At 42.0% G+C, this 24011-nt stretch overlaps 2 protein-coding genes across 3 annotated transcripts in view; one reads left to right on the plus strand and one right to left on the minus strand.

Annotated features, from left to right (window-relative positions):
• Positions 1-446: 446 nt before the first annotated feature.
• znf341 (zinc finger protein 341) lies at positions 447-11894 on the plus strand. 2 transcript variants are annotated; one of them, XM_041945791.1, is made up of 16 exons: positions 447-514; positions 1350-1460; positions 4339-4529; positions 4891-5040; positions 5249-5554; positions 5717-5900; positions 5974-6067; positions 6181-6271; positions 6417-6603; positions 7072-7316; positions 7714-7922; positions 9190-9286; positions 9527-9659; positions 10119-10230; positions 10460-10530; positions 10916-11894. In XM_041945791.1, exons 1-16 carry the CDS (start codon positions 484-486, stop codon positions 11476-11478), a joined length of 2775 nt encoding a protein of 924 aa, XP_041801725.1. In that variant the 5' UTR covers positions 447-483; the 3' UTR covers positions 11479-11894. The 2 variants fall into 2 exon arrangements, with proteins under 2 accessions (XP_041801725.1, XP_041801723.1); XM_041945789.1 differs by having other exon boundaries at positions 470-514; positions 5977-6067.
• A 2488-nt stretch (positions 11895-14382) lies between these two features.
• Positions 14383-24011, minus strand: part of itchb (itchy E3 ubiquitin protein ligase b) — a 30553-nt gene continuing 20924 nt past the window's right edge. Inside the window, exons 16-24 of the mRNA XM_041945810.1 lie at positions 22366-22454; positions 21439-21598; positions 21156-21289; positions 19991-20131; positions 19703-19823; positions 19303-19407; positions 18682-18778; positions 17860-17932; positions 14383-17313 (exon numbers count right to left, since the gene is read on the minus strand). Coding sequence (XP_041801744.1) covers positions 17214-17313; positions 17860-17932; positions 18682-18778; positions 19303-19407; positions 19703-19823; positions 19991-20131; positions 21156-21289; positions 21439-21598; positions 22366-22454 — 1020 coding nt within the window. The 3' untranslated portion in view covers positions 14383-17213. The remainder of the gene's footprint in view (positions 17314-17859; positions 17933-18681; positions 18779-19302; positions 19408-19702; positions 19824-19990; positions 20132-21155; positions 21290-21438; positions 21599-22365; positions 22455-24011) is intronic.

Below are 24011 nucleotides of genomic sequence, written 5' to 3' on the forward strand. Positions count from 1 at the left end.
GTACAAACGGTAGTCTGTCATTTTACCGAGCACAGAGCCTGGTGGTGCGTTCAAGTTACGCGGAAAAGAGTTTCTTCCTATCTTTAGGTTCGCGCTGTTATCTTACATGAAATTAGCAGACCATTGCTTAAGCCTCATATCGCGCCAGTTGTTGATCAAGTATCGCGCGTTGCACTGCCATACACAAAACTCAAGTGTGTCACCTCCTACGTTTGATTGTGTATCACATCTGAAAAAATATTAGGATAAACGAAAAACCTCAACCATGACGTTTTGGCTTCCGACAGACAGACAAGCTGTGTTTCCAGACAGTGCATATTTTGTTCTCCCGGTCAGTGTATTGTGACCATTAATTAGGCAAATGTTTTCCTCCAGCTGCTTGGTTTTAGTGTTTTCATTGAACTTTCCCGAGTTGCAGGGAGCGTACTTCAACCGGCAGCCCCTGCTAATCGAGCGCCTATCGCGCAGCGGAGGAGCGACAAGATGGCGCAAGCAATATTTGAAGTGCTGGAAGGTAGGAATAATTTCTTAATAACCACGTAACTACAACTAGAATAAAACGTGAATGTGTGTTTCGAACAATGTCAATATATTGTGACTATTACTATTTGCGAAAAACTCATTATAAAAAGATGTAAATGTCTATTTTTGTTAGAACTATCAAAGCACTCCACAGAGGGAGATTGACTATGACTGTAAACAAACAGATTGATTATGGTTCAGACCTTATGGATGTGCTTATGTAAGTCGTTTTCATCGTATTGAAGGCATGCAGTAAAATAATGTGGGCCCTCTCTTGCTTCTCAGACTGCATCTTACATTTTTGTATCAGGCCCTTCTGATTAAAAAACACAATGTATTGTTGCCATAGCACTGCAAGGACTACCTGATAACATGCCTGTGTCAGTTGGTGGTGAATTTCCAGCGACCTATGCTTTTCTTATTTATTATTCTCCTGATGTATTCGTTATTATTGTTATATTTGTGTACATTATTCCTTAAATGTATTACAACATTACTGTAGAGTATGGAGGGCAGAAGTGGCCGTAGAAGACCTCATATAAAGCTGCTTATCTTGTATTAAAGCACCTTTTTTTCATTTTCCATCTGAGTGTAATTCAAACCCCTGTGAGCCTCTGTCGAAATATGTTTTAACGAGACACTTGCATTATCAGGGCCATACACTATTCTTCCCTCTCTGATTATTACACGCGCCCCCTAAGAGACTTAACAAATACATTAATATTTTCACATTTCAGTGAAACATACAGCCACCGAGTGCTGAGAGCACTCTGCACACTAGCAGCATGTGGCTTTTTTCATGTTTGTCTCACCTTCCTCCTCGTCAGGCATGGACAACCAGACAGTGTTGGCGGTCCAGTCTCTGCTGGATGGCCAAGGCGGAGTTCCAGACCCAAATAACCAGAATGTCTCTGGGACGTCCACTATCCAGTCTATGGGTATGTCCAAACATGTAGCCAAGTACAACCACAAAATAGTGACCCTATTATACATTAGTGATATATATATTATTTAGGAGATGGTGCACGCATATTTTGAATAGGTGAAGCTGCAAGGAAGGAACAAGAAATGTTATTCTCTTGTGTTACTGATGGGGAACATAGATGACAAGAGGCATTCAGATATTATTACTAGCAAATTTGTCGAACTCCCCAAGCAACATGTTGATGAATGATGATGTGGTATGCTACCCAGATCCTGACGCAACTCAATGCAAGGTCAGTTTGGTCAGTAAAAGGCGTGCCTGTTCACTAGCAGCATTTACTTTTAGCCCGTCTCCCTGATGTTATGGCATTGCACCTCATTGTGCTGGAAGGGTTTGTCCCTGTGACCCTGGGAGCTGTGTTGTTGGGGGTAACAGGTGCTGGGAGGGTCTCTGAGTGGAAGACCTCTATGGAGATCAAGGCCTCCTCCAGGAGCCAGGCCTGTGAGGGGTGGGGGTCACAGGTGAGCGCCTGGACTGGGACCAGGCTGAGAGTAGTTGTGGGTGCAGTGTAGAGGGGATATAATGTGTCTGTCAGGTGAAAAGTGAGGGTGTGTTAAACCCTCTCTATAAAACTCTGAATAGTAGAAATGTCATGTCAGATTTCACCATTTTGACCAAATGTTGACCCTTGTTGACACTTTCATCCAAAGCACTGTGAAATAATGTAGAGTTCATGTGTAGCAGCCATCGTATGCTCTCTGGACAGAAAGAAAAGCTTTGCTGATTTTTTTTTTCAACTTTGTATCATTACAATGTGGATTTGGAAATGCAACAAACAATGTTAAACTTCTCACCATTTTGCCTGCACCGAGAGCCCTCTGCTTATTCACGCCATCCAGTGGACTTTTGCTGGCTCTAAGGTTGCTTGAACTACAGATTTTCCTTCCACATTTTTTTTATGCCCGCCTCCACAGAGAGAGAGTGGTCCTCTCACTGCTCCAAAATGAAATCATCTTGTCTGCTCGGTTTTCAACTGGCTTACACTAAAGCAGCATCTGGAAAACCCCGGCTGAAGGCAGCGTTCTTGTAATTTTAGAAGAAAACGATTTTGATAGTGTATTGCTGGGACATTCAGGGACACTAACAGGAGCCAGAATATTGTGCGGAGGAATTACTACATATAGAAGAGAGTCGAGCACAGCCAGTTGATGAGGAAAGCAACGCAGAGCTGCCCTGCCCAGCTGTGGTAAATGTGGGCCGATGGAAAGTGAAGTCGCTGTGCTTCAGTGAATTTCACAAAGGCCAGGCTCTGTTGGATGATGCTGCTGAATCTAACATTACAGAGGAAGGGGCACACGCATACGTAACGTTAGGTCAAAGCTTTGGGCTACACATCCACAGGGGAGAGCTGGAGACGTAGTTCAGGACACAAAGCATGTACTGGAAAAAACACCCAAAGCCAGCGGGGGGAAACGGACGGCTGAGCAGAGAGTAAGTGCAACAACCTCAGTGGTGTCTTACCAACAGAAACGTTATAATGTGAAATCATGCAATACAAGTTTACACTTCAGCAACCCCAACCGAACTCATTATCAGAAATAGTGGCATGCTTGTGAAACACGATTTACTTCTCGTCTTAAAACACAAATGAACAAGAAAAAGATGTTTCATTTAGGAAAAGTGGGTGTTATGATGCCCCAGGAAAAGCAGCAGCGTCTCCCCAATTATTTTTGTTATATTCTGTCATGTATTCACGTATTTGTTCTAACTCTTCACGGATTTTTTTACATTCTCCACTGATTGCATGTCTCTTTAACAGCAACATGCTGTGATATTATATCTGCTAGATACCCTATAGTCATCCAGTGTTAGCATTCTTATGAATTATGTGAAGGACTTTGAAGTTCCCTTAGTATGAAACATGCTGTGCACTGTAAATAAGCTTGACTTTCTAATATTATGTTCATTTTTTGCAGACAATATCACCTCACAGCCTATCGGCATTTCTTAGAGTGGATTCGACAGGGCGGGAGAGTTGGGAGAGACGATCGTCTCGTCAAAGAAACATCAGATGAACAAGACGAACTGTGACTTTAAACTGATTTTACATGGTTGTTTACACCTTTTTTTCAGAACATCAGAACATTATTCAGCTCACAGAATCACTGCTGTGTGCAATAGAGGGATGCACATGCACCTTTTTTCAAAACCTTTGTGAATAAAACTTGAGTTATCTGCTGTTTGTTGTGTTGCTGCACTGTACTGTGTTTCTGTGTCTGTTCATCTATTGCAATAACATTGAAGGAAATAGACAAAGAAAAATTAAAAAGCAGACGGCAAACATTTCAATGAGGATATTTTATTTTATTGCACATTATTACACAGTCCACCCTCACACCCAGAGGGTGTGTTCTTCAGGAGTGGTTTTAGGTTTGGGTTACTGCAGCTCCCTTTCAAGATTTGGCCATCATTCAACATTCACTGGCATCGCAGGCTGGGGCAGGGCAAGCGGTGATACTGGTCTGGTCTGGAACTTTGGTCAAGCTTATCCAATAGGAACGGCTTAGAAGTGGCATTGGAAGGCAGTGAGCGCAATGAATTCTGGTTATTGTAGGTTTTCTACATTTTGAGCCGAGGGGAATACCACAGCCCTTTTCCTCTGTTTTCTCTGGTCATGCAACACCAAAAAAAAAACAACTAGTATTTAGAAAGGAAAAAAATGGCATATAGATTGATGTCTACTATCTTACAAATACATACAAATATGTTGACATGTATGTGCATTGAAATGCTGGAGGTTATCACTACAGCAGACAGCACCATGAGTCTGTCAGTCTCTCTCTCTCCATCGCTGCATGTGTCTCAGACATCCATGTTTGTTCTGTCCGCAGACGACGAGGATGTGTTCCTGTGCGGGAAGTGTAAGAAACAGTTCAATTCTCTGCCGGCCTTCATGACGCACAAGAGGGAGCAGTGCCAGTCTAGTGCGCCCTCCCTGTCCACAGTGTCCTTGGCCTCCACCAATGCCTACACACCTGTCCCATCGATCAGCTCCGGACCACAAACTCCTGCCAACAGACAGGTGAGGATGGTTAGGGTTTTTCGCGCGGGTGATTGATATGTTGTAGGTCATAATTTATTGATTTATCTTTAAACATACAATACATAGTATAGACTGGTTATAAAAGAGAATACAAATGTACCAGGAAGTTTTAAATCTAGATGGCAGAAAGAAAGAAGTGATCTGGAAATATTCTCTGAAGATAATAAACGAAGATATAAATTAGGATAAAACAGCGCTGTAATATAAGACAAACATTTATTTCTTGTGATGATAGTATTCAGCAAAATCGGTCAGAATTAGACATTTTTACACACGCGTATTTTCTCACGTGTGTGTTTTTTCTCATATGATCGTGTATTACTCCCCACTTATCCGTCAGGTATCCACCTACATCACAGTCCCCCCCTCCCCTCTGACACACACTCTCGTCCAGGGCAACGTGCTGGTCAGTGACGATGTCCTCATGTCGGCTATTTCAGCCTTCACCTCCATCGACCAGCCTATGGCCACCATGCAGACGCCTATACAGGTAACACAGCTGTGTGTCCTAACCCTGCAAAGCATCACATCCTTGCACTGTGTATCATGCTTTCTATTTAGTTGTGTCATCAGAGGTGTGAAATGATTCAGGGAAAATTTGGGACAGCTGATAATGTCCATTTTGAGCCTGTAATATACATAAAATAACACATTTTTGCTGCTGATCAAATCTATCTGCTTCCTTTTTTGTCCTGCAGAGTAACTTGAGCATGCACACAGCTGGTGTATCATATTTGCAGCACCATCACCACCACCACCACCATCATCATCACCAGCAGCAGCAGCAGCAGCAGCAGCAGCAGTCCTCCCACCAGCTGCCCTCTGGCCAGACGCCGGCCCACCCCATGCCAGCTGGGCAGCCCGGCCAGCAGCCGCTCTCTTCGCAGGTCCCAGCGAGTCACAGCAACTCCGTGGTCCAGGTGTACAGCACGCTGCCCCATATGGCTGGGGGTGGTGGTGCAGAGATCCACACCCTGGGTCTACAGCCTTTCCATCCTGTACAGGTGGGTAGAGCTTGCTGTTTGGTTACCAGCTCAGTGTTAAATATCTTATGCACAATTTAATCCCAGGCCTCGTAAAAGACGTCTGCCGATGATGATATGCCGAAGAAAGTAGTAAAGCAAAGCAGTCTCAGGCAAAGCGGTGAGCCTGTGTGTCTCCCTCAGGTGCCCAGTCAGTGTGTGGAGAGCCAGTCATTCACCACCCCTCCTGTCTACAGCCCTGGGAAGCAGGGCACCAAAACAAAGATCTGCAGCATCACCACCAACCTGACAGAGCTGGGCGACTTTGAAAAGGTCATCATTCCCAAACGGCCGAGGAGTAGCAAAAAAAGCCCTGACGGAGCCACAGGTATATAACGAAAAAAGACCAAGTTTTGAATTAATGAATGAATCCCAATATTTATTCACTGAATTTCACTCAGCAGAGCAGCTGAAAGGAAAAGGTCCAAAGCTCAAGTGTAATTTCTGTGACAAAATCTTCGCGAAAAACTTTGATCTTCAGCAGCACATTAGGAGGTGAGTCGCTGGCCAGAATGGCAGACTGTGCCCATCTAAAAAAAGACTGTAACCCACAGTAAAGGATTTCATTTCCCTTCCAGTCATGACCTTCAATTATTTTCTTCCTACAGCCACACAGGAGAGAAGCCGTTTCAGTGCATCGTCTGTGGCCGAGCCTTTGCCCAAAAGTCCAACGTGAAGAAACACATGCAGACACACAAGGTCTGAACAGTTTGTGATACTCCCTGACATAAATCTGAGTCTGTACTCCAGACAAAAAACATCCTCAATAGTCATCCCAAGTAGTTTGGTTGAAGTTGAGCATACAAAGTCTTACAAACAAATAACAACTGTCTTTATCTTAAAGGTGTGGCCTATGGGTGTGGCCAGCACGGTGTCAAGACTACCAATCACAGTAAAGGTGATACCAGTGTCATCCAATGAGGAGGAGGGGGGCGGGGAGCAGCAGCAGCAGCAGCAAGGTGAACCAGAGGAGGAGGTGTCACAGCAGCAGAGCAGTCAAACACAAGCAGAGGAGGAGGCAGCTCAAACAGGTAACATCTGATGCTTGCAAATATGTATGCAGGGAATGTAAAATATATTATGCATGAAGGGAAGTGCAACACAAATTTCAAAGCTTTTTATGTGATTGAAGCTGTTCAAGTGGCACAGTGCATTTAAGAGTTAGGTGGGTGTAGCTTCCACTGCATTTCCATTCACTACACAGAATGGCAGCCAATGAAAACTCAGACTGACAGCAATAAGTACCATGTGTACCAACAGCAACGCAAACAGTATAGACCAGGAAACACTTTTCCTATTAGTTGTTTATTAGGTACACCTGACTAAAAGTAGCACCGTCTAATACAGTAGGCTAAGATAACTTTCGCAGCCATTTTCATTGAGTTGTAGGTCACTGGTACTTTTGTCCGAGCTTTAAGGGAAAAATGCTGATCCTAATTGTGAAAGTTCTAACAGCTTCTGCCCCAGCCTTTTTCAGTAAATCCGATGCTTGATTACAGAAGCTCCAGGGGAGTTGGAGGAGAGTGCGACTGAGGCTCAGGCTGATCCGGAGGGCAGCCGAGGGGAGGCCATGCAGAACGGGCATCCTCAGGTGCAGATGCAGTCCAACCAGAACCAGCAGTGCCAAGCTCAACCCAAACAGATAGTCGTGATAGACAGCTCCTACCAGTGCCAGTTCTGCGCCAGCAAGTTCAAGACCTACTTCCAGCTCAAGTCCCACCTGACCCAGCACAAAGGGGAGCAGGTGAGTACAGAGGAAGGGATATGTGGGGTACAAGTCATTGCAAGACATGTTGAGGATTTTTTTGATTTTATTGTGCACCATATCAGAGATCTTCACAACTACAGCTCACCACAAGTACACACATGGCACAGAAGCAGAACCTGATTGGTCCTCTTGGATTCAAAGTGGTGATTGGCTCACAAGTAGAACCTTATAGAACCAGTTTGACTTTGGAGGTAGAACCTTTTTGTTTTCCAAGTGACAAGTTTAACAAACACCTCACAAAACGAAACAAAACTTTCAAGTAGAATCTTATAATTCCATAGTGATGAAGGAAAAATTGATAGGATAAAACGTAAAAATACAGTTTTTTGGGGATCTTTTAAAAAATTCTTACTCCACACTCACTTCCCTGCAGGTTTATAAGTGTGTGTTGAAGTCCTGCTCCCAGACCTTCCAAAAGCTGGATCAGTTCCTGGAGCACATCAGGACGCACCAGGAGCAGCTGACCTACCGCTGCCACCTCTGCAGCAAGGTGTTCCCTTCGCTGTTTGAACTGGGAGTGCACCAGTACTCCCACTGTTTCTGCCCACAACAGAACACACGCAAGGAAACCACCGTCTACAGGTTAGCTCAAGCACTCATCCTTGTGTACCGATGACATTAGGTTATAGCAGAGCAGAAGGAAGAACACTGAAAGTGGCAAAATAACAAGGAGCTGGGGCACATGAGAGAAGGTCTCTCTCTTCAGGAACAGGAGACAACTGATTAAGTAATATATATATGATATCTTAGTCATCAGCCACCTTTCTCCCACCACCTCCACCAGGTCGAGTGGGCATCCCAGAACAGAGCTGGACATCTTAACCGGTCTGCCAAGGCTCTTCCTGTTAGCAGTCAGGATGCTGCTGCCCCAGCAGATTACTGCATTTCAGTCTTGTATTTAGTTTGTTTGGCTTCATCCTGCAGTAAATTCCAAATAAACCAGGACACATGGACTCACAAGTAGTTTGTTAACAGGAATATTGACCTGATCTGTCAGTGTGGCCTAAAACCATAAATGAATTGATCCTTCTAAAAAGAATTTCCTCTGCATCCAAAGCCAGATGCCATTTATTCCCGTGCCATAGAGCGCCATTAGTGCCCATCGTCACTTAAAAACACATCAATGAGCCACACTGTCGTAATGTGTCTTGTTATGATTATGTTGCAGTTTTATTGTGTCTTTGATTGTTTTTACTGTGGTTTTTCTGTGTGAAGCACTGGACCAAACACATTTCCAGTGTGGGATAATAAAGTTGATCTGAATCTGTCTCTGCAGCACTGGGTTGGCATGTTCCTTCATTACCATGAACATGGGCACTGTGGTTTATTTTGAGCCGATCCCACATATACCAATCAGCAACTGAAAATAGTCCCCAACAAATTCACTACTTTCTCCCGTCTGAACAGTTTGATCAAAAACTACAGTGCCCAGCTGTTCTTTTTATAAATTAAAACGATATTTGTTAGCCATTTATTAAGATTAACATCTTGAGAAAGAACGAGTGGGCTAGGAGTACCTCAGATGTACGAGTAGGGATGTTGGGAAATATTGAGAGACAAACAACACATTATTAGTTTTGGTCGATCGGCTCACAGAATTTGTTGACTATAACAAAATATATGGCAACCTTATCATTTTAAGATTTTGGCAATAGACAAAGTCAAAACAAATGTGACATCCTTTGTGTCTGTAAATTAAGCTGAGCACGATGAACTTCTCTGCTGTTCATACCAGTTATAGAAACAAATATCAAAACTGCTTCTTGGTATGACTCGTATGCTACTATAGTTACTTGGCGCTGCTATCATATCAGTAAACCACTGCTTTTTTTCTTGTGTTTCACCTCAGGTGTGAGAAGTGTCAAAGCAGATATTCTACCCAGGAAGCACTGGAGCAGCATCTACTGACCGCCTCACACAGCTTTCCCTGCCCTCACTGTCAAAAGGTGCCACACACACTGATGTGAACACATAACCTGAATCTGTAAATCTGCCCTTATGTAAAGAACCAGCATGTTAGCTGCTATTATGGTGATATTGGCCTCGCGAGTTAGAAGCTACAGTAGTAGCCACTATGCTCGGTATCTTGGCTTTAAAATGTGTGGATCACAAGTTCAGGTTTGAGAAATGTAGGGCTTTCTACGACCTCGCTGCAGCGTCTGATCTGTTCTCTTTCTCGCCATCAGGTTTTCCCGTGTGAAAGGTACTTCAGACGGCACCTCCCCACTCACGGCATCGGAGGGAGGTTCAAGTGTCAGATCTGCAAGAAGGCCTTCAAGACAGAGCACTACCTCAAACTGCACACACGCATTCACTCAGGTGTGAAAGACTTCTTCCTGCCCCTCTGAGATTTTTTCAAGACTTATAGCCCCGCAGCTCGACAGCTGTACATTGTCTTTGTTGATGGAGATTCTCTATTGATAATGGTTGAATTTCTGCAGGTGGCACTACTTTTAGCGTCAGCCATGGTGGCTGTGAATGCTCAGGCTAACAACCCATTTCTGCTCTTTATTCCCATCCCACCAGATCACACCTGTAGTTAAAATAAGTAAATACTTCATAATACCATCATAATGTCTGAGAAAACACCTAGGCTACTACTTGATGTTGATATATCTCTGGCTAAAATGTTAGCATTTGAATGCTTTGGAATGCAATGTCAAGAATTTTGCCTGAGCAGTTGCTTTCACCACCATTAGTAAATCATGTGATTGAGGTGATTAATATATAAATCATTGATCAAATAAAGATGTGTTTGATGCTGATTCCATTTTCTAGGTGAAAAGCCATACAAATGCTCCCTCTGTGAGGCGACGTTCAACAGGAAGGACAAAGTGAAGCGACACATGCTCATCCATGAACCCTTCAAGAAATACAAGTGTCCCTTTAGGTGAGGCTCTCCAAGAGAAATAGTCCCTCCTCTTTAATTCATTCTTCTCTGCTTCCCTACTGGAGTCTTCTCAACTTTTCTTACATCTAGCTCTCTTTCATTTTCCCCCCTCACGTGCACTTTTCTGTCCCTCTGTTTTATTCCTATTTTTTTCTTTTCATTTAGACTGTCTTACTTTTATTACAAGTTATTTAATTTAATGTTATGCCAACTTTTCTGTTTTCATCAGGACACACGTAGGCTGCACCAAAGAATTCAACAGACCAGACAAACTCAAGGCCCACATTCTGTCACACTCTGGTGAGTGCACTTAACAAATAATCGTTTTTGATGAAACAAAGGTGATAGAATATGGTTTGTGATTTTCCTATGAGTCGTAGCATTATTGAAACTTTCATTTCCACATGATTCATTTTGTAAAACAGACAGTCTCTGAGCAGAATATGTAAAGAGTGAACAGATTTAAATAAAAATGAGTGCACAGATCAGCTAGATTAGATATTGCTGGTGACCCAGATATGGGAATATTTCTTTTGGATGAATGACTGGTTTCTGGACATGCCGTAGACTTGAATGCTACCTCCTGAGGGTATGCTTGCAGGACCAAAATCCAAAAATCACTGAAACCTTAGAAGTGAGACGTGGCATTATTGCATTAATTCTTATAAGGTCTTGTCTCCTCTAGGTATCAAACCCTACAAGTGTCTGTTCTGTCAGAAGGCATTCAGCCGCAGGGCTCACATGCTTGAGCATCAGCAGTCCCACACAGATAACTACCGCTTCAGATGCTCCACCTGCAACAAGGGATTCACCAGACAGAGCTATTACAGAGATCACAAATGTCCTGCGGCAGGGAACGGGACAGGAGCTGATGGAGGGACTGGAGAGGCAGAGGGAGACGAGGTTGTTGGAGCACCAATGGCGGAGGAGAAGGATGGAGAGGATGATGGGAGAAGAAGAAGGTTTGCAAGAAAAGCAAAACGGACAGGGGCTGGGGGAGATGACGGAGAGAAGGATGACAGCTCGAACGGCAGCCAGGAGGAGGTGGAAACACACGAGGAGGAGGAAGACGAAGAGGAGGGAGAGGGTGGGAGGACTGACGAGGGTTGTCAGGCTGCGATGTCTATCACCACCATCGAAGGGCAGACGGAAAGAGACGAGGAGGATAACGGGATGGAACATGGTGGCGAAGCACTAGAACAGATTCAGAGCAATGAACAGAACTGTTTGCAGCAGCCATGTTTGTAGTTTTAAGCATCATCATCGTAGGAACTTTCTCTGGACATGGACTAAACAACCTCCGTCCATGATTTAAAAACAATCAGAGTCTGGGAAATTCTGTCATTATTTGTTTTAAATTAAAACATCTAAATTATATGCACTGCTTTTACTTGTTTTACTGTAAATGAAAATGATTTGTGGATTTTTGTATCTGCACTGCCAAAATAATCAGTGGACCCTTTCTGTGTTCTTGTAAAGGAAACTAGGAAAAGCAGGAAGGGTCATTATGTCACGCTGGTGCCACTCCTGAAAGGGGCAGATCACACCCTCATCTCCCCCCTCTCAGTTTCACAGGCACCAGTATTTTTGATGCGTCATTGTTGGCTCATGTTTTATGTGTTCTCGGTACGTTTTGTTCAGTTTGTGTGCTAATTAAATTATTTATTTACATGTAAGTCGACATTGATGTCATGCTTTATAGACTAGATTTACAACGGACTGGAGCTTCTCATGCGTATGTGATGAAGGTTACTGCAGACTAAAATCACTAAACTGTGATAATACCCTGTCTATATTAACTCTGAGCCTGTTAGGCAACATTATGTTATACAGTCTGCAGCCTTTTATACGGTGACCAGGCGTTAGTTTGATTACCACAACCAGGCATCAGAGAAATGGGATTATAGCCCAGGTGTGGGTTTTATCACAGCAGAGACTCCCTCATTCATTAATACGAAGCCTCTGGATTGAAATAAAAGGAAGAGAGAAGGAATGAAGGATGCAGATTTTGTTAATAGTCATTAGTCATCCTGAAATCAATATGTTCAAGGGACACTTGCAACTTTTGCAACTACTGTGAAGTACGTCTATAATCATCTTTTGATAGCATTTACAGACCAATGACAAATAAATGTGCACATTTGGAAAAATCAGTTAGTACAAAAATCTGAAGTGTTCCTTCATCAAAGGTCATACGACGTGGATTTGTTTGGTTTTAGTGTGCTTCTCAGTGCGTCTCCAATAGGCTCCAGTAGAACTGGCACCAAGCAGAGCCTCAAGCAGCGAAGATTGGTACTGTGAAGACAGGACCATTCCTTCTTTTATAGTTTCCTTGGTTCTTGTGAACTTTTGTGCACATTAGTCATTTAGGATGCCATGATATCAAAACCAATGGCATCATTTTCTCTAATTTTATGTAGCAAAAATGAATAAAATAAAATATGCCCGAATGATATTAAGATTAAATTTATTAGATGCATTAAATTACAAACATATGCTGCATGTACATAATACTTGATAAAGCCTTGAAAAATCTATTTTATTTCAATTCAATTTTATTTATATAGCGCCAGATCACAACCAAAGTTGTCACAGGACACTTTCCACAGGTACAGACCAAACTGTTAACCTACACAGACCCAATAATTCCCTCATGAGCAAGCACTTGGCGACAGTGGCGAGGAAAAATTTCCTTTTAGCAGGCAAAAACCTCAAGCAGAACCAGACTCTGGGTGGGCGGCCATCTGCTTTGATTGGTTGGGTGAAAGACAGAGAGACAGAAAGAGAGAGAGGCCGGGGGGTGGGGGGGTCAGTGGATGGATAGAAATGCAATCACATTATTGACAGCTCTAATAGATTTGTAGCTATATGAAGTACATATGGCATAGCATATAAATATGTGATAGATTTATGTATGTGACGTATTTACATATTAATAGCAGATAGTATATGAACGTAATACAGCACGATTGATCTTATAGTAATAAAAGTCACAGTGGATGTCCGAGATGCAGCTATAATCCGTAATCCAGGTTCAACCACTCTTCATGGGAACCTGCGAGACGAGAAAGCCCAAAGACTCCGGACAAAAAGCCAAGTGAGTAACATGCTTTGGTAGGACAGGACCCCATACAGATGGAGAGGGAGAGAAGAACAGAGGTTTGGGTGTCACTGGAAGTCCCTTGGCAGCCTAATCCTATGGCAGCATAGCTAGGGGCTGGTCCAAGGCAAGCCTGAGCCAGCCCTAAATCTAGGCTTTATCAAAGAGGAAAGTTTTGAGCCTGCTCTTAAATAACCTGGAGTCTACGAGTTGTGACGTTGTAGAATGGAACATTCCATTAGAAAGCATAGATTCCCGACACACACACAGACACACAATATATATATATATAAATATATTAAGTGACTTTAGGGGGACCCGTCTGGCGTGGAAAAGACAGCTTCATTCACCACAGTAACAGAACCCAATCCACTATTACCAATCATACTTTGTGTGCGAGGTTAGCGGCACCTGCCTCGTCCACATCCACAATATTTGTTTTATTATTTCAAATATATGTAGAAATGGTCTAATTCTGTACTCGTTTCAAGTTTCATTTCACTAATTCTGTATTTGCAAGTTGATGAATAAATCAATTTGACCTCTACAGATACATGCTTTGTATCAATATAACACATTAATACACATCAGCAACATCAAAATCTTGCTTGCCACATATGTGAAACATTAACATAACAAGGTAACGTAATACAGCTCATGTAAGCACACGGGCATTCTTTCACGGAGTTATTCCAACATGCAGTACATTTTCATCATACTGTGTTGTTTCTGTGTTTGTGGCAGTGTTCTCTAACTTTTGGTGACACTTGCATCTTTGCATACAGCTTTGGAGCCCAACATCAGAGCCTGAAAATGGTTGACTGCAATTTAAAGGTAAGCTACTATATTAAATGAGCAATAGATTTTGTTTACTTAACGACACATTGAGAAATTCAATCATATGGTGGGATTGCATGTTCCTACATACACTGGCTGTGCATTGATACATGTATTAACTATAAAATACTGGCGGAAATAACCACAAATCATACTCATATTAACAGATTTTACGTTGATTCTTTCATTCGACTAAAGCACAAAACACACACAGACACATTTTAGATTTATTAAGGTGACAATTTCCATATTACACATCTTTCATGTACATCAGAAATTAACCAGGGAAAAGAAAATATAGTGTTACCATAAACCTCTTATTAAAACCTTTCTTTTACAAAAGAAAATTTGTTATTGACACCATTTACAACTTGTTTTCCTATACAGAAGAGTGACAGTGGTTTAGTAATACATGGAAAATTCTGGAGAAAAAAAGAAGGTGAATTATGATATTTACATGTTTGCTTAAGTGCCATGTCCCCGGGATTTTAATGTGATCGACCCAGAACAAGATTAAAACGACACTCTGCATCAGGGGTATCAATCAACGTTTCTTCATGATACATTCATTATATAACACCGACTTTGTCTCAGTAGTTGTTATCTCAGCTATGGTCACAATTAGCCGTCAAAACAGGCCACGTGTCATCAGCTGAAATGTTATAGCTTTTCCACACTGGTGCAATTTCTTCAAAATAACTTATCGAACCCCTCTTGGTCTGGTTTCTTTTCCGCAGCAGGGTCAAGTAGGACTGAAGAGAGCCTCAGTCCAGAATATTAATTTGACTGTAGAGCCCACAAAGTTGATCATCTCTGCTGGCATCAAGTGGCTAAAAAGATACCTGATGCGTGAGGGTTGAAATAAGGCTACCTGAAGGCTAATGACTAACAGCAAAGACCACCTCACCACACATGTGGGAACAAAGAGCCTAGCGTTGCTAACAACCAGGACTGGACGCTCCACAAGCTGCAAGAAAGTGGAGGGGGATTTTTTAAAAAGTGCTGTGCTTTGTCAGACTAACAACACCTGAAGATGTTCCTCAGTAATCGTGCCTGTCTTTTCAGTGTGTAATCCATTCATTCAAAACGACACCCCAAAATGAGCACTCACACAACCTGCTGTTTTTATTTCGTATAGATAAATGAGATTATCTTCTTTGACTCTGTTATTGTCGATCAGATGTTGTTAACATCAGCCAAACCAAACAAGTGTTTTGCGGTTATCATCTAAAGGCCGATTCTTTACACACTCAACGTTAGATTCCACAATGGCAAAGCATCTGGAGGTTTCTATGTGCACAAACAAAACAAGCTGTTCTTGTGATCCGAGAGCAAAACCAGAGGGAGAATCTTTACCTAAAATCACATTTTGAAAACACCTAAAAAAAAAAACATTGCTACAAGTATTATTTCACTCTCAGGAATTTTAAAGCGATATCTTTGTCTGTGATACTGAAAAGATGGGAATTTTGCCTATTATGATGTGTAAATACTGAGAGGTAAATGGTTACTTTAAGTGTAAAAGGTGAAGTTTTTCACACCACACTGCGTCTTTTTAACTGAGATTCCTAAACTCATAAAACTTGTATTCATTTTGCTTATTAATTGTGGCTTGCTGTGGGGCAAGAAAAGACTTAAACACCTTCAAATGCTACATGTGTATGAGGAGCTACGTGCAATTTCTTTTAGTTTTGCAACTTACGCATTCAAAATGTGATTTGAGGTTTAAACTTAACTGCCGCAAATGGAATTGGTTTGACTCGCATTTGGTGTTTTTCACTTTTTTTTCCCCAACACATTAAGTACATCTTGAGTACTGAATATACTGAACACCACCTTGAAATATTACTTCATCCTCAGGGCCTTGTTTTTTTTTTACAAGACCATGAATTAAAAGCAGGAAGGTGTAAATGTCTTTGAAGGTGATATTGAGATGTGTAACTTTCGCCAGAATACTCTCATCCAAGACACCCAATTCCACATCACAGTGTACAAACTCCAGCCCTATAAAACTAAGGCCAGTTTAAGTTCTGTTGAAGTCTTCCACATTTCCCATCACAATAAATAATGAAGGTTACAACACTTTTCACAATAATTAAGTGATTCACAGATCAAATACTGTAGAACCAGGAATACAAAACCATATCTCTGTTGTTATTTATATTAGGCATATCTCCCAAATATCTGTAAAGCACCGAGATTGTTATTTAAGCTTTGATTTGGAGCAACCCCTTTTTATAAATTCACTAAGTCAAAGCTATCATTTTATATTGCCGTGCGTTACTGTTCACTTCGAAGAAAGATCCACTTTATTCATAAGTAGAGATGCAGATGAAAGTGGGACAAATTTGAGGACATGATGAGGTGGATGATGCCAAAAGTGGATGCAACTCATTCTAATGCACCGATCTTAGAGCAACATAGTTTGCTTTGTGGCAAAACTTAACCCTGTTTTAGAAAAAGCAGACCCTCTCAACCTTGCCTTTAAATGTCATACTTGGACATTTACCTAATGCTTGAATGCAGAGAAAATTAATAAGAAGACATCAGGTAGTTAAAGACACCTTGACAAGACACTACAGTCAGAACCTGTGAGCCCTCTGTTGGTGAGAATTCGACTGTAACCTCGGGGCCACCCCGTCGCCTGACATGATCACACGTGGGGAGGAAACACCACAGCAGTCCCATTGAACAGATGTCATAGAAGGTGAGTTTTCAGGATCCCATGCATAATTTGCTGCACATTCTGAGAGACAGGAGCAGTTTCTGTATTTTGGTTTAAAAGAATACAAAATTTCTATGTACCAATCAACCATCGAGAGGCCTGCTGCGAGCATGGTGTACGCGGCAGAGGCAAAAACCAGCTCCTTTCTACAGCATGCAGGCAACAGTCTCTCTCACATACACACAGACACACACACGCATGCATGAGCACAAACGCACAAAACACTCGCCCTTTTCTGAAGAGGCTTCCCTGATTTGAATACTGGTAGTCTTTATTCCTTCAGACTCCTGCACCCACTATCTAGACGTCTCCTGGTTTCTCTCACTCCTGCCCAAAGCCTTCCGTCTCCTCGATGGCAAACATCAGCTTCTCCTTCAGTTGCTCGTAGCTCTTGTAGGGGGGTAAGTCCAGTCTGTTGAAGCTGGGAAAGTAAAATACAAAACATACTGTATTTCAGCTTGACGTGGGACTTATTCAAGACAACTTCTTCTGGTTTGTTAGTGGAGTCCATGCTAACGTTAGCATCTTCAGAAGCTATGACATCCCCTTTGTCAGAGCAAAATGCGGGCTGATCACCCACTCCTTGGCCTCTATGCCAGTGCCAGTTTCATTTTTCAATGACATTGCTGCCCTGGACCAGTCGTTACTGCTCTCCACCATTTGCTCAGTTGTGACATGAATTGCCACATTTTGCTTGCTTACTTTTGTTGGACCAAATTGAAAGCAGGCACATGATCTCGTCTTGACTCCATTCATGAGTGTCTTGAATATGTGTGGCTCGCTAACTGGATAATGACTGTCTATTACCTGACTGGTTTGGAACAGTCATGCCCGATGATGTATTTCCACCCATGTACTTTTATGTGGCTGTATGTAGCTGGTTGAGATTCTGTCCCCACCTATAAAAACTAACCAAGCAAACAAACCAAACTGAAGCAGGTTTCTACAGCAGTTGGCATTAACTCACCACGTGTGACTTCTGGGAAGCCAGTTTTCTTTTCCCACCTTCTCAATACAGAACTTCTGAGGACCATTACTTCCTGCAAAGTGACGCACGAGTCAACAAGTCAGGCACAGTTAATTTAACACACCATGATGACACAAACATAATCAGATTCCACTGATACCAAGCTTTACAATCTCAGAAACTGCAACAGAAACTGAAACTGGTTTGACGAAGCTTAATGTCAGTTGCAAGCTCACTGTCTGCTCCAGTTTTAAAGGTCCAGTGTGTGGGATTTACAGGGAATCTATTAGATTATAATATTCGTATGAATGTTTTCATTAGTGTGTGATCACCTGAAAATAAGATTCATAGCATTTTGTTATCTTAGAATGAGCGGTCTATATCTACAGAGGGAGCAGGTCCTCATCCACCACCATGTTGCCAAACACCGTCTTTAGAGAGCACCTTTCACGGTTTCTACAGCCACTGTAGGGGAGGGTGAGCCAAGGGATACTCAGCTGGCTGCAATTTGCAACCTCACTGCTAGATGCCACTAAATCCTACACACTGGACCTTTAAAACTGACCAAAATTACTGTATCACAATAAATTGTATTAATTTAGACATTCACTTCTCAAGCCAACGTGTTTGGAGCAATGGAAATGGTTTGATCTCATCGGTAAACATGTGCTACTGTAGGTGCTAAACAAAAAAGACAGAACAAAACTCCATCTGTGTTTGAGTAAGGCTTGGAGTATGATCCAGACACTGGTCTACAAGTACATGTCATCTGCGTTTGCAATTAAATGTCAACTTAAACGGTTATATTGCTGTTTTTATTACCCATAAGGTCGGCAAACCCTCCAACAGGCAGGCGACAGGTACCGGTGACAAACTGCAGCAGCCTCATCCTCTTCTCATTGTCCATCTCCTTTATAAACTGTAGAATACAGTGATTTGTTGTTTAAAACACTTTCATCTCACAAGAACAAGTTTACATTAAATTAATTGAGAGTAAGATAGACAGCATCATAAATAAATAATTACTTTTATAATCTTTTTTTTGCAGCAAAGCCTACTCGTAGCATGGTCCAAAAATTGCTGCCATATTTTCTTGAATTTCTATTTGCAAGTGCTGCAGAACACAATTCATATATTTAAAACTCAATCCAAATGATTGCCTGGGTTACTTCTTGTGCTTCTTGGGTACAGGTTCTGACTTACTTTTCAAATGCAATGATTTCATACCATTCAAAAATGAGAAACCATCAATATATAAATACACAAACTGATAATAAAGACAATAACAGAGCATTATTATCATAATAAAATATTCAGGCTCAAAACACAGTATATTAACTTGGAGGTATAAAGTCATTAGAACTATATGTGGCATATCTTTGATGTCTCTGCACATCACAGTAAAGAAGTTTTAACAGGTGGATACTGCTGGGACACACCGACCTGCCAGAACCAGATGATCTGTTTGCTGCTTCGAGCGTAGTGTCTGTAGATGGTGTTTCTTTGCCAGTCTGTGAGGTCGATCTCCTGCATGCCACACAGCATAACCTGTAACAGGAAGCAAGTTAATTAATATTCAATTCATAACATAATCATAATAATAACAAGCTTCATTTGTTTTAAGTGCTTTACATCAAAGAAATTACATGCACCAAGTGCTTCACATAAAAAAAACCGAATGAACATAAAAGCAGGGATAGAGTCATTTCATTCATCTAGAAAATGCTGTTTTCAATTCACAGCACAGTTTGCAATCCTGATGTGTGACAGATCTCTGCTGTTCATCTTGTAGTACATCAAGTACTGTATCAGGTAAATGATAGAGTTGCCAGTTCATCTATACCTCAAGCTCTTTAGCATCAAAGTACTGCAGGTACTGCTGCGGGAGGACCTCGTTGAAGCCTTCAAAGAAAGCCTGCGTCTGCTCCTCCACTCCTCTGGACAGCCTCCACTCTGCTACCAGCCTGCGGGGGAGACAGAGGCAAACACACAGAGACATTACAGACAGCCACATCAAACTCCTTCGGACATGAGAAACGTGTGGAACAGAGTAAAACCAACACACAATCTACTGGGTGAATTATTATGTACCGAATTACAAAAACTGAATCGTATCTAAACGAAAACCAACCTGATATACTCCTCCTTGTTCTCCTCTGTGACTTGGATGTCTCCTCCTCCTGGTTTGAGCTCATGGGTGGAGATTTCCCCGAGGATCTCCTTGTCAACTGAGAAGAACATCTCCAGCCCACACTCCTCGATGTCGTTATCCCTAAAGAGCGGCACGACCAATTCCAGCACAGCTGTTACAACACGTCATCCATTCGTATACATCCCGCACTCGACACATGGGTGTTTGACAGGCACGACAGACGTGCAGCGTGTCAGAATTAGACAAGTTGCAAATATCTGAAGAGTTGTAACAGGGGGGCAACCAAACTCTGAGGACCTCGATAGTGTGTTGTGGTGCTCTACATATTAATATATGAGGATCTGCTGCAGCAGAGACGGTAATACTTTCACTACACGTACAGCTAATTTCTGCTGAGTTCGGATTCCGCTTGGACTTACTGACAATGAGTTATGAATAAAACATCTCGAAGACATCAGGATATTATTATCTCATCCACTAACACGAGCAGCACATTTAGCAAGGTGTTAAAAATTAGCTTGGAGTGTCTGATGTGTTGCACTTTTCATATCTCGAGCAGTGGACAGCAGCCTCTCCGCTGCGCTGTTAGCTCTGGTAAAGCCGTCATTGTACAAGAGTGGAGCAGGCGCAGGGTTTTTTGAGGTGAAACAGACTGAGCGCAGAGTCGTTCTCCTCGCCTCAGCTGGTTAAAGCTGTTCGAAGCTGCTGTGTGTGTGTTGGTCAGCCAGCCTTGTTTGCTACGGATGACTGCTGCTCTGTTCAGCTAACATTAGTGATGGTGTAGAAAGTTCACAATATACTTCACTTTCATCCCACAAAGGTAATTATTTAGTCAGTGAATCAAAAAATGCTTTGAATGCTGAATTACTCTAGCGTGTGCGCACTGTAGATTTTCTGGGTGCTGCACTGCCATCGCAGGTGAGTTCTGCCTTTTTGTTCTATCATCATCACGTTATTAACTAAGATTTACAAATTTGACTTGTATGTTGATTTTTTCACCTAACCCTACACAGGAGAACACAATAAAAGGAATCAATGTACAATCTAATGCCATCAATCACGATTTAATTCTTTCATGATTAACTGTAGAACTGGTTAACTGGCTGCTTCTCTCAAACTGCAGTCCACATTGTGCTGTACTCACTTGATCCATATGAGGGAGTTGTAGAACTCTGGGTCTATTGACTCCAGGTCTTTGAGGGCCAAAGGCTTGTTCAGGATGCGCTTGTAAAACGGCAGTGAGAAACCAGTGTCGATGAACTTTCCATGAAAAAGAGCCTGAGGGTCAGAAACAGTCTGCTTATTGTTTGCATTTATTACATGTTTTACATCAAGTTGCTGTGTAGGAAGCTCTTCTGTGAACGGTTCAAAACCTAAAACTACTTTTAACTAATTAACATAAATCAACACATTAAAAGGTGACTAACCATGGCAATGAAGCGTCCTATGAACTTGAAATACTTGAGGTGGTCAGGGTTGATGTAGGAGGCGGGGTTGATCTGGAGACAGTAGTTATCTTTACCGGCATATTCAAAGAGGCAGTACATGGGGTTTAAGACCTCATGGGACAGCAGGAAGAACCACTCCCTGTAAGTCACAGAAACGGGAAAAGGACAATGGTTAACTGGCTAACTGCTAACTAAGGTATGAAAGAGTAGGGAGCATTCCATTTAGTAAACAAGGTGAAGTTATACAAGAAATACTGCAAATGCATCAGGGAAACTGCAAATGTAAAGACTCAGGAACTTGGACAACACTGATGCTGTGTAAAACAAATAAAACAGAATGTGATCATTTGCTAATTTTGACATACACTCAATTAAAAACAGCACAAAGACAATATATCTCATGTTTGACCCCATCAATTTAATTTATTTTTGTAAATATCTGCTTATTCTGAATTTGATGCAGCAACAAGTTTCAAACAAGTTGGGACAGGAGCAACAAAAGACTGAGAAAGATGTGGAACACCCCCAAAAAACACCTGTTTGGAACATTCCACAGGTAAACAGGTTGATTGATAGCAGGTGATAGTATCATGATTGGGTATGAAAGGAGCATCCTGGAAAGGCTCAGTGGCTCACAAGCAGGGATGGAGCGAGGTTCACCACTTGCCACATGATTGTCTTAAGAAACACTTCGTACAACCGTTGTCGGTTTTACAAACACAGTTTGTTTGCAAATGACTGTAGTGTGTTTTTATTTATGCATCCCAACTTTTTGGGAATCGGGGTTTTACAACAAAAGTCTACATCAGCCTCTTGTGAGCCAAGAGGAGTGACTGATGGACCAACATAACAACTTATATATACACACACGCACGCACAACCATGTTCACCTATTTTCTAACTTACCTGGCCACCCCTCCGTAGTCGAGGCCTTCTTCTCCAGGGAAGATGATCCATAGTCTCCTTCGCAGATCTTGAGCATTAAAGCTCATTATCTAAAATAGAGACAACGCATTGATTGATTCATGGTGTATCACTGTGTTACACAACCGCAACCTCGTGCACTTAGACATTACAATTTTTGTACTTAAGCACACACACAAAAAAAACTATGGTACCGTCATCTACACCGCTCTGCTACGACATCGTTGCAGCAAAAATGGATGCTCAGTGTCCATCTGTACCACCAGCTGAGCATATCACGTACAGAATACATTCATACTCATTCAACGATTGTGAAAAACCAACTGTGAAACACTGTTTAATGCTGCATGCAATTTCATTTAATACGGTTCTTAATTTTACACTTGTAGTCATTTTTATCTATTTTCTATTTTAAACTAAGTGTTAAAATATCTTGCTGCTGCTACAGATCCCATTTAGTATATGGGAAAGCAAGTATTCAACACGCATCTTTTTCATGAAACATATTTCCAACGCAGCTATTCACATGAAATCGAGACTAGGCATTTGCATTCATTTAATAAAACTACACAGACAAATAAGCCGAAACACTCCAATCAATAAAAAAAAGTATGTGTGACAAAGTAGAAAATAATAGCATTATAGTTGAAAAAAGTATTGAACACACTAAGAAAAAGCACTAAACCATCAGATTCCACTGATTAGTTCTCCTACCTGTGCTAATTAGAATAAACTGGGTTAGTGCTTGTTGGTAGGTTAGTACTTCCACCTAGCTCTGAATGCAAGTAAACAAACCACGTGTTACCAAGCTGTAACACATACAAGAAACCTTTCTCTCCTCCTAATTCTTCATATAAGCACCATTTAGGCCGTTATCCACGAGTGGAAGGAAAGTCATTCCATCATTAGCTGACCTGAACAGGAGTTCCTCATGGGATTTCTAACTGGGCAGTCAGAAAACTAGTCAGAAGAGGAGCCAAACACCGCCTGAAAAGAGCTCCAGAAAGACCTGGAAGCAGCAGGTACAGTCGTCACAGCAAAAACAACTGGCAATGCAATCCACCACCGCAGACTCCGTCACTGAAGAAAAAGCATGCTGAAGCTTGTTTAGAGTTTGCCAAAAGTCTAACTTTTCGGTAACGATACGACGTGCCACGTTTGGAGTAGAAATGGCTCTGCGTACGACCCCAAAGACCACACCTACAGTAAGGTTCGGAGGTGGAAGCATCATGGTATGGAGCTGTTGCTCTTCTCATGGTGCTGGCACAATCCAAATTATCAAAGGGAAGATGAATGGAGAAATGCAACAGGAGTTGCTTTAGAAGAATCTGTTGCCATCCACCAGGACAACGAGGATGAGATGCAGGTGACTCTTCCAACAGGACGACAACAACACAAAACACACTGCGTACGAGACTGTCATCTGATTCCAGAGGAAGAAAATAGAGGTGATGGAACGGCCCAGCCAATCACCAGACTTAAACACTGTAGAACAGTTGTGGAGGGAACTGAAGATCAAGCTTCACCAGCAAGCTTCCTTGAATCTTCAAGATCTAAAGACTGTCTGTTTGGAAGAATGTCCCAAATCCCACCTGAGCACTGTGAGAGATGAGTTTCTTCATACAGGA

The sequence above is a fragment of the Chelmon rostratus genome, chromosome 10 (genome assembly GCF_017976325.1).
Source record: "Chelmon rostratus isolate fCheRos1 chromosome 10, fCheRos1.pri, whole genome shotgun sequence".
Lineage (NCBI taxonomy): Eukaryota > Metazoa > Chordata > Actinopteri > Chaetodontiformes > Chaetodontidae > Chelmon > Chelmon rostratus.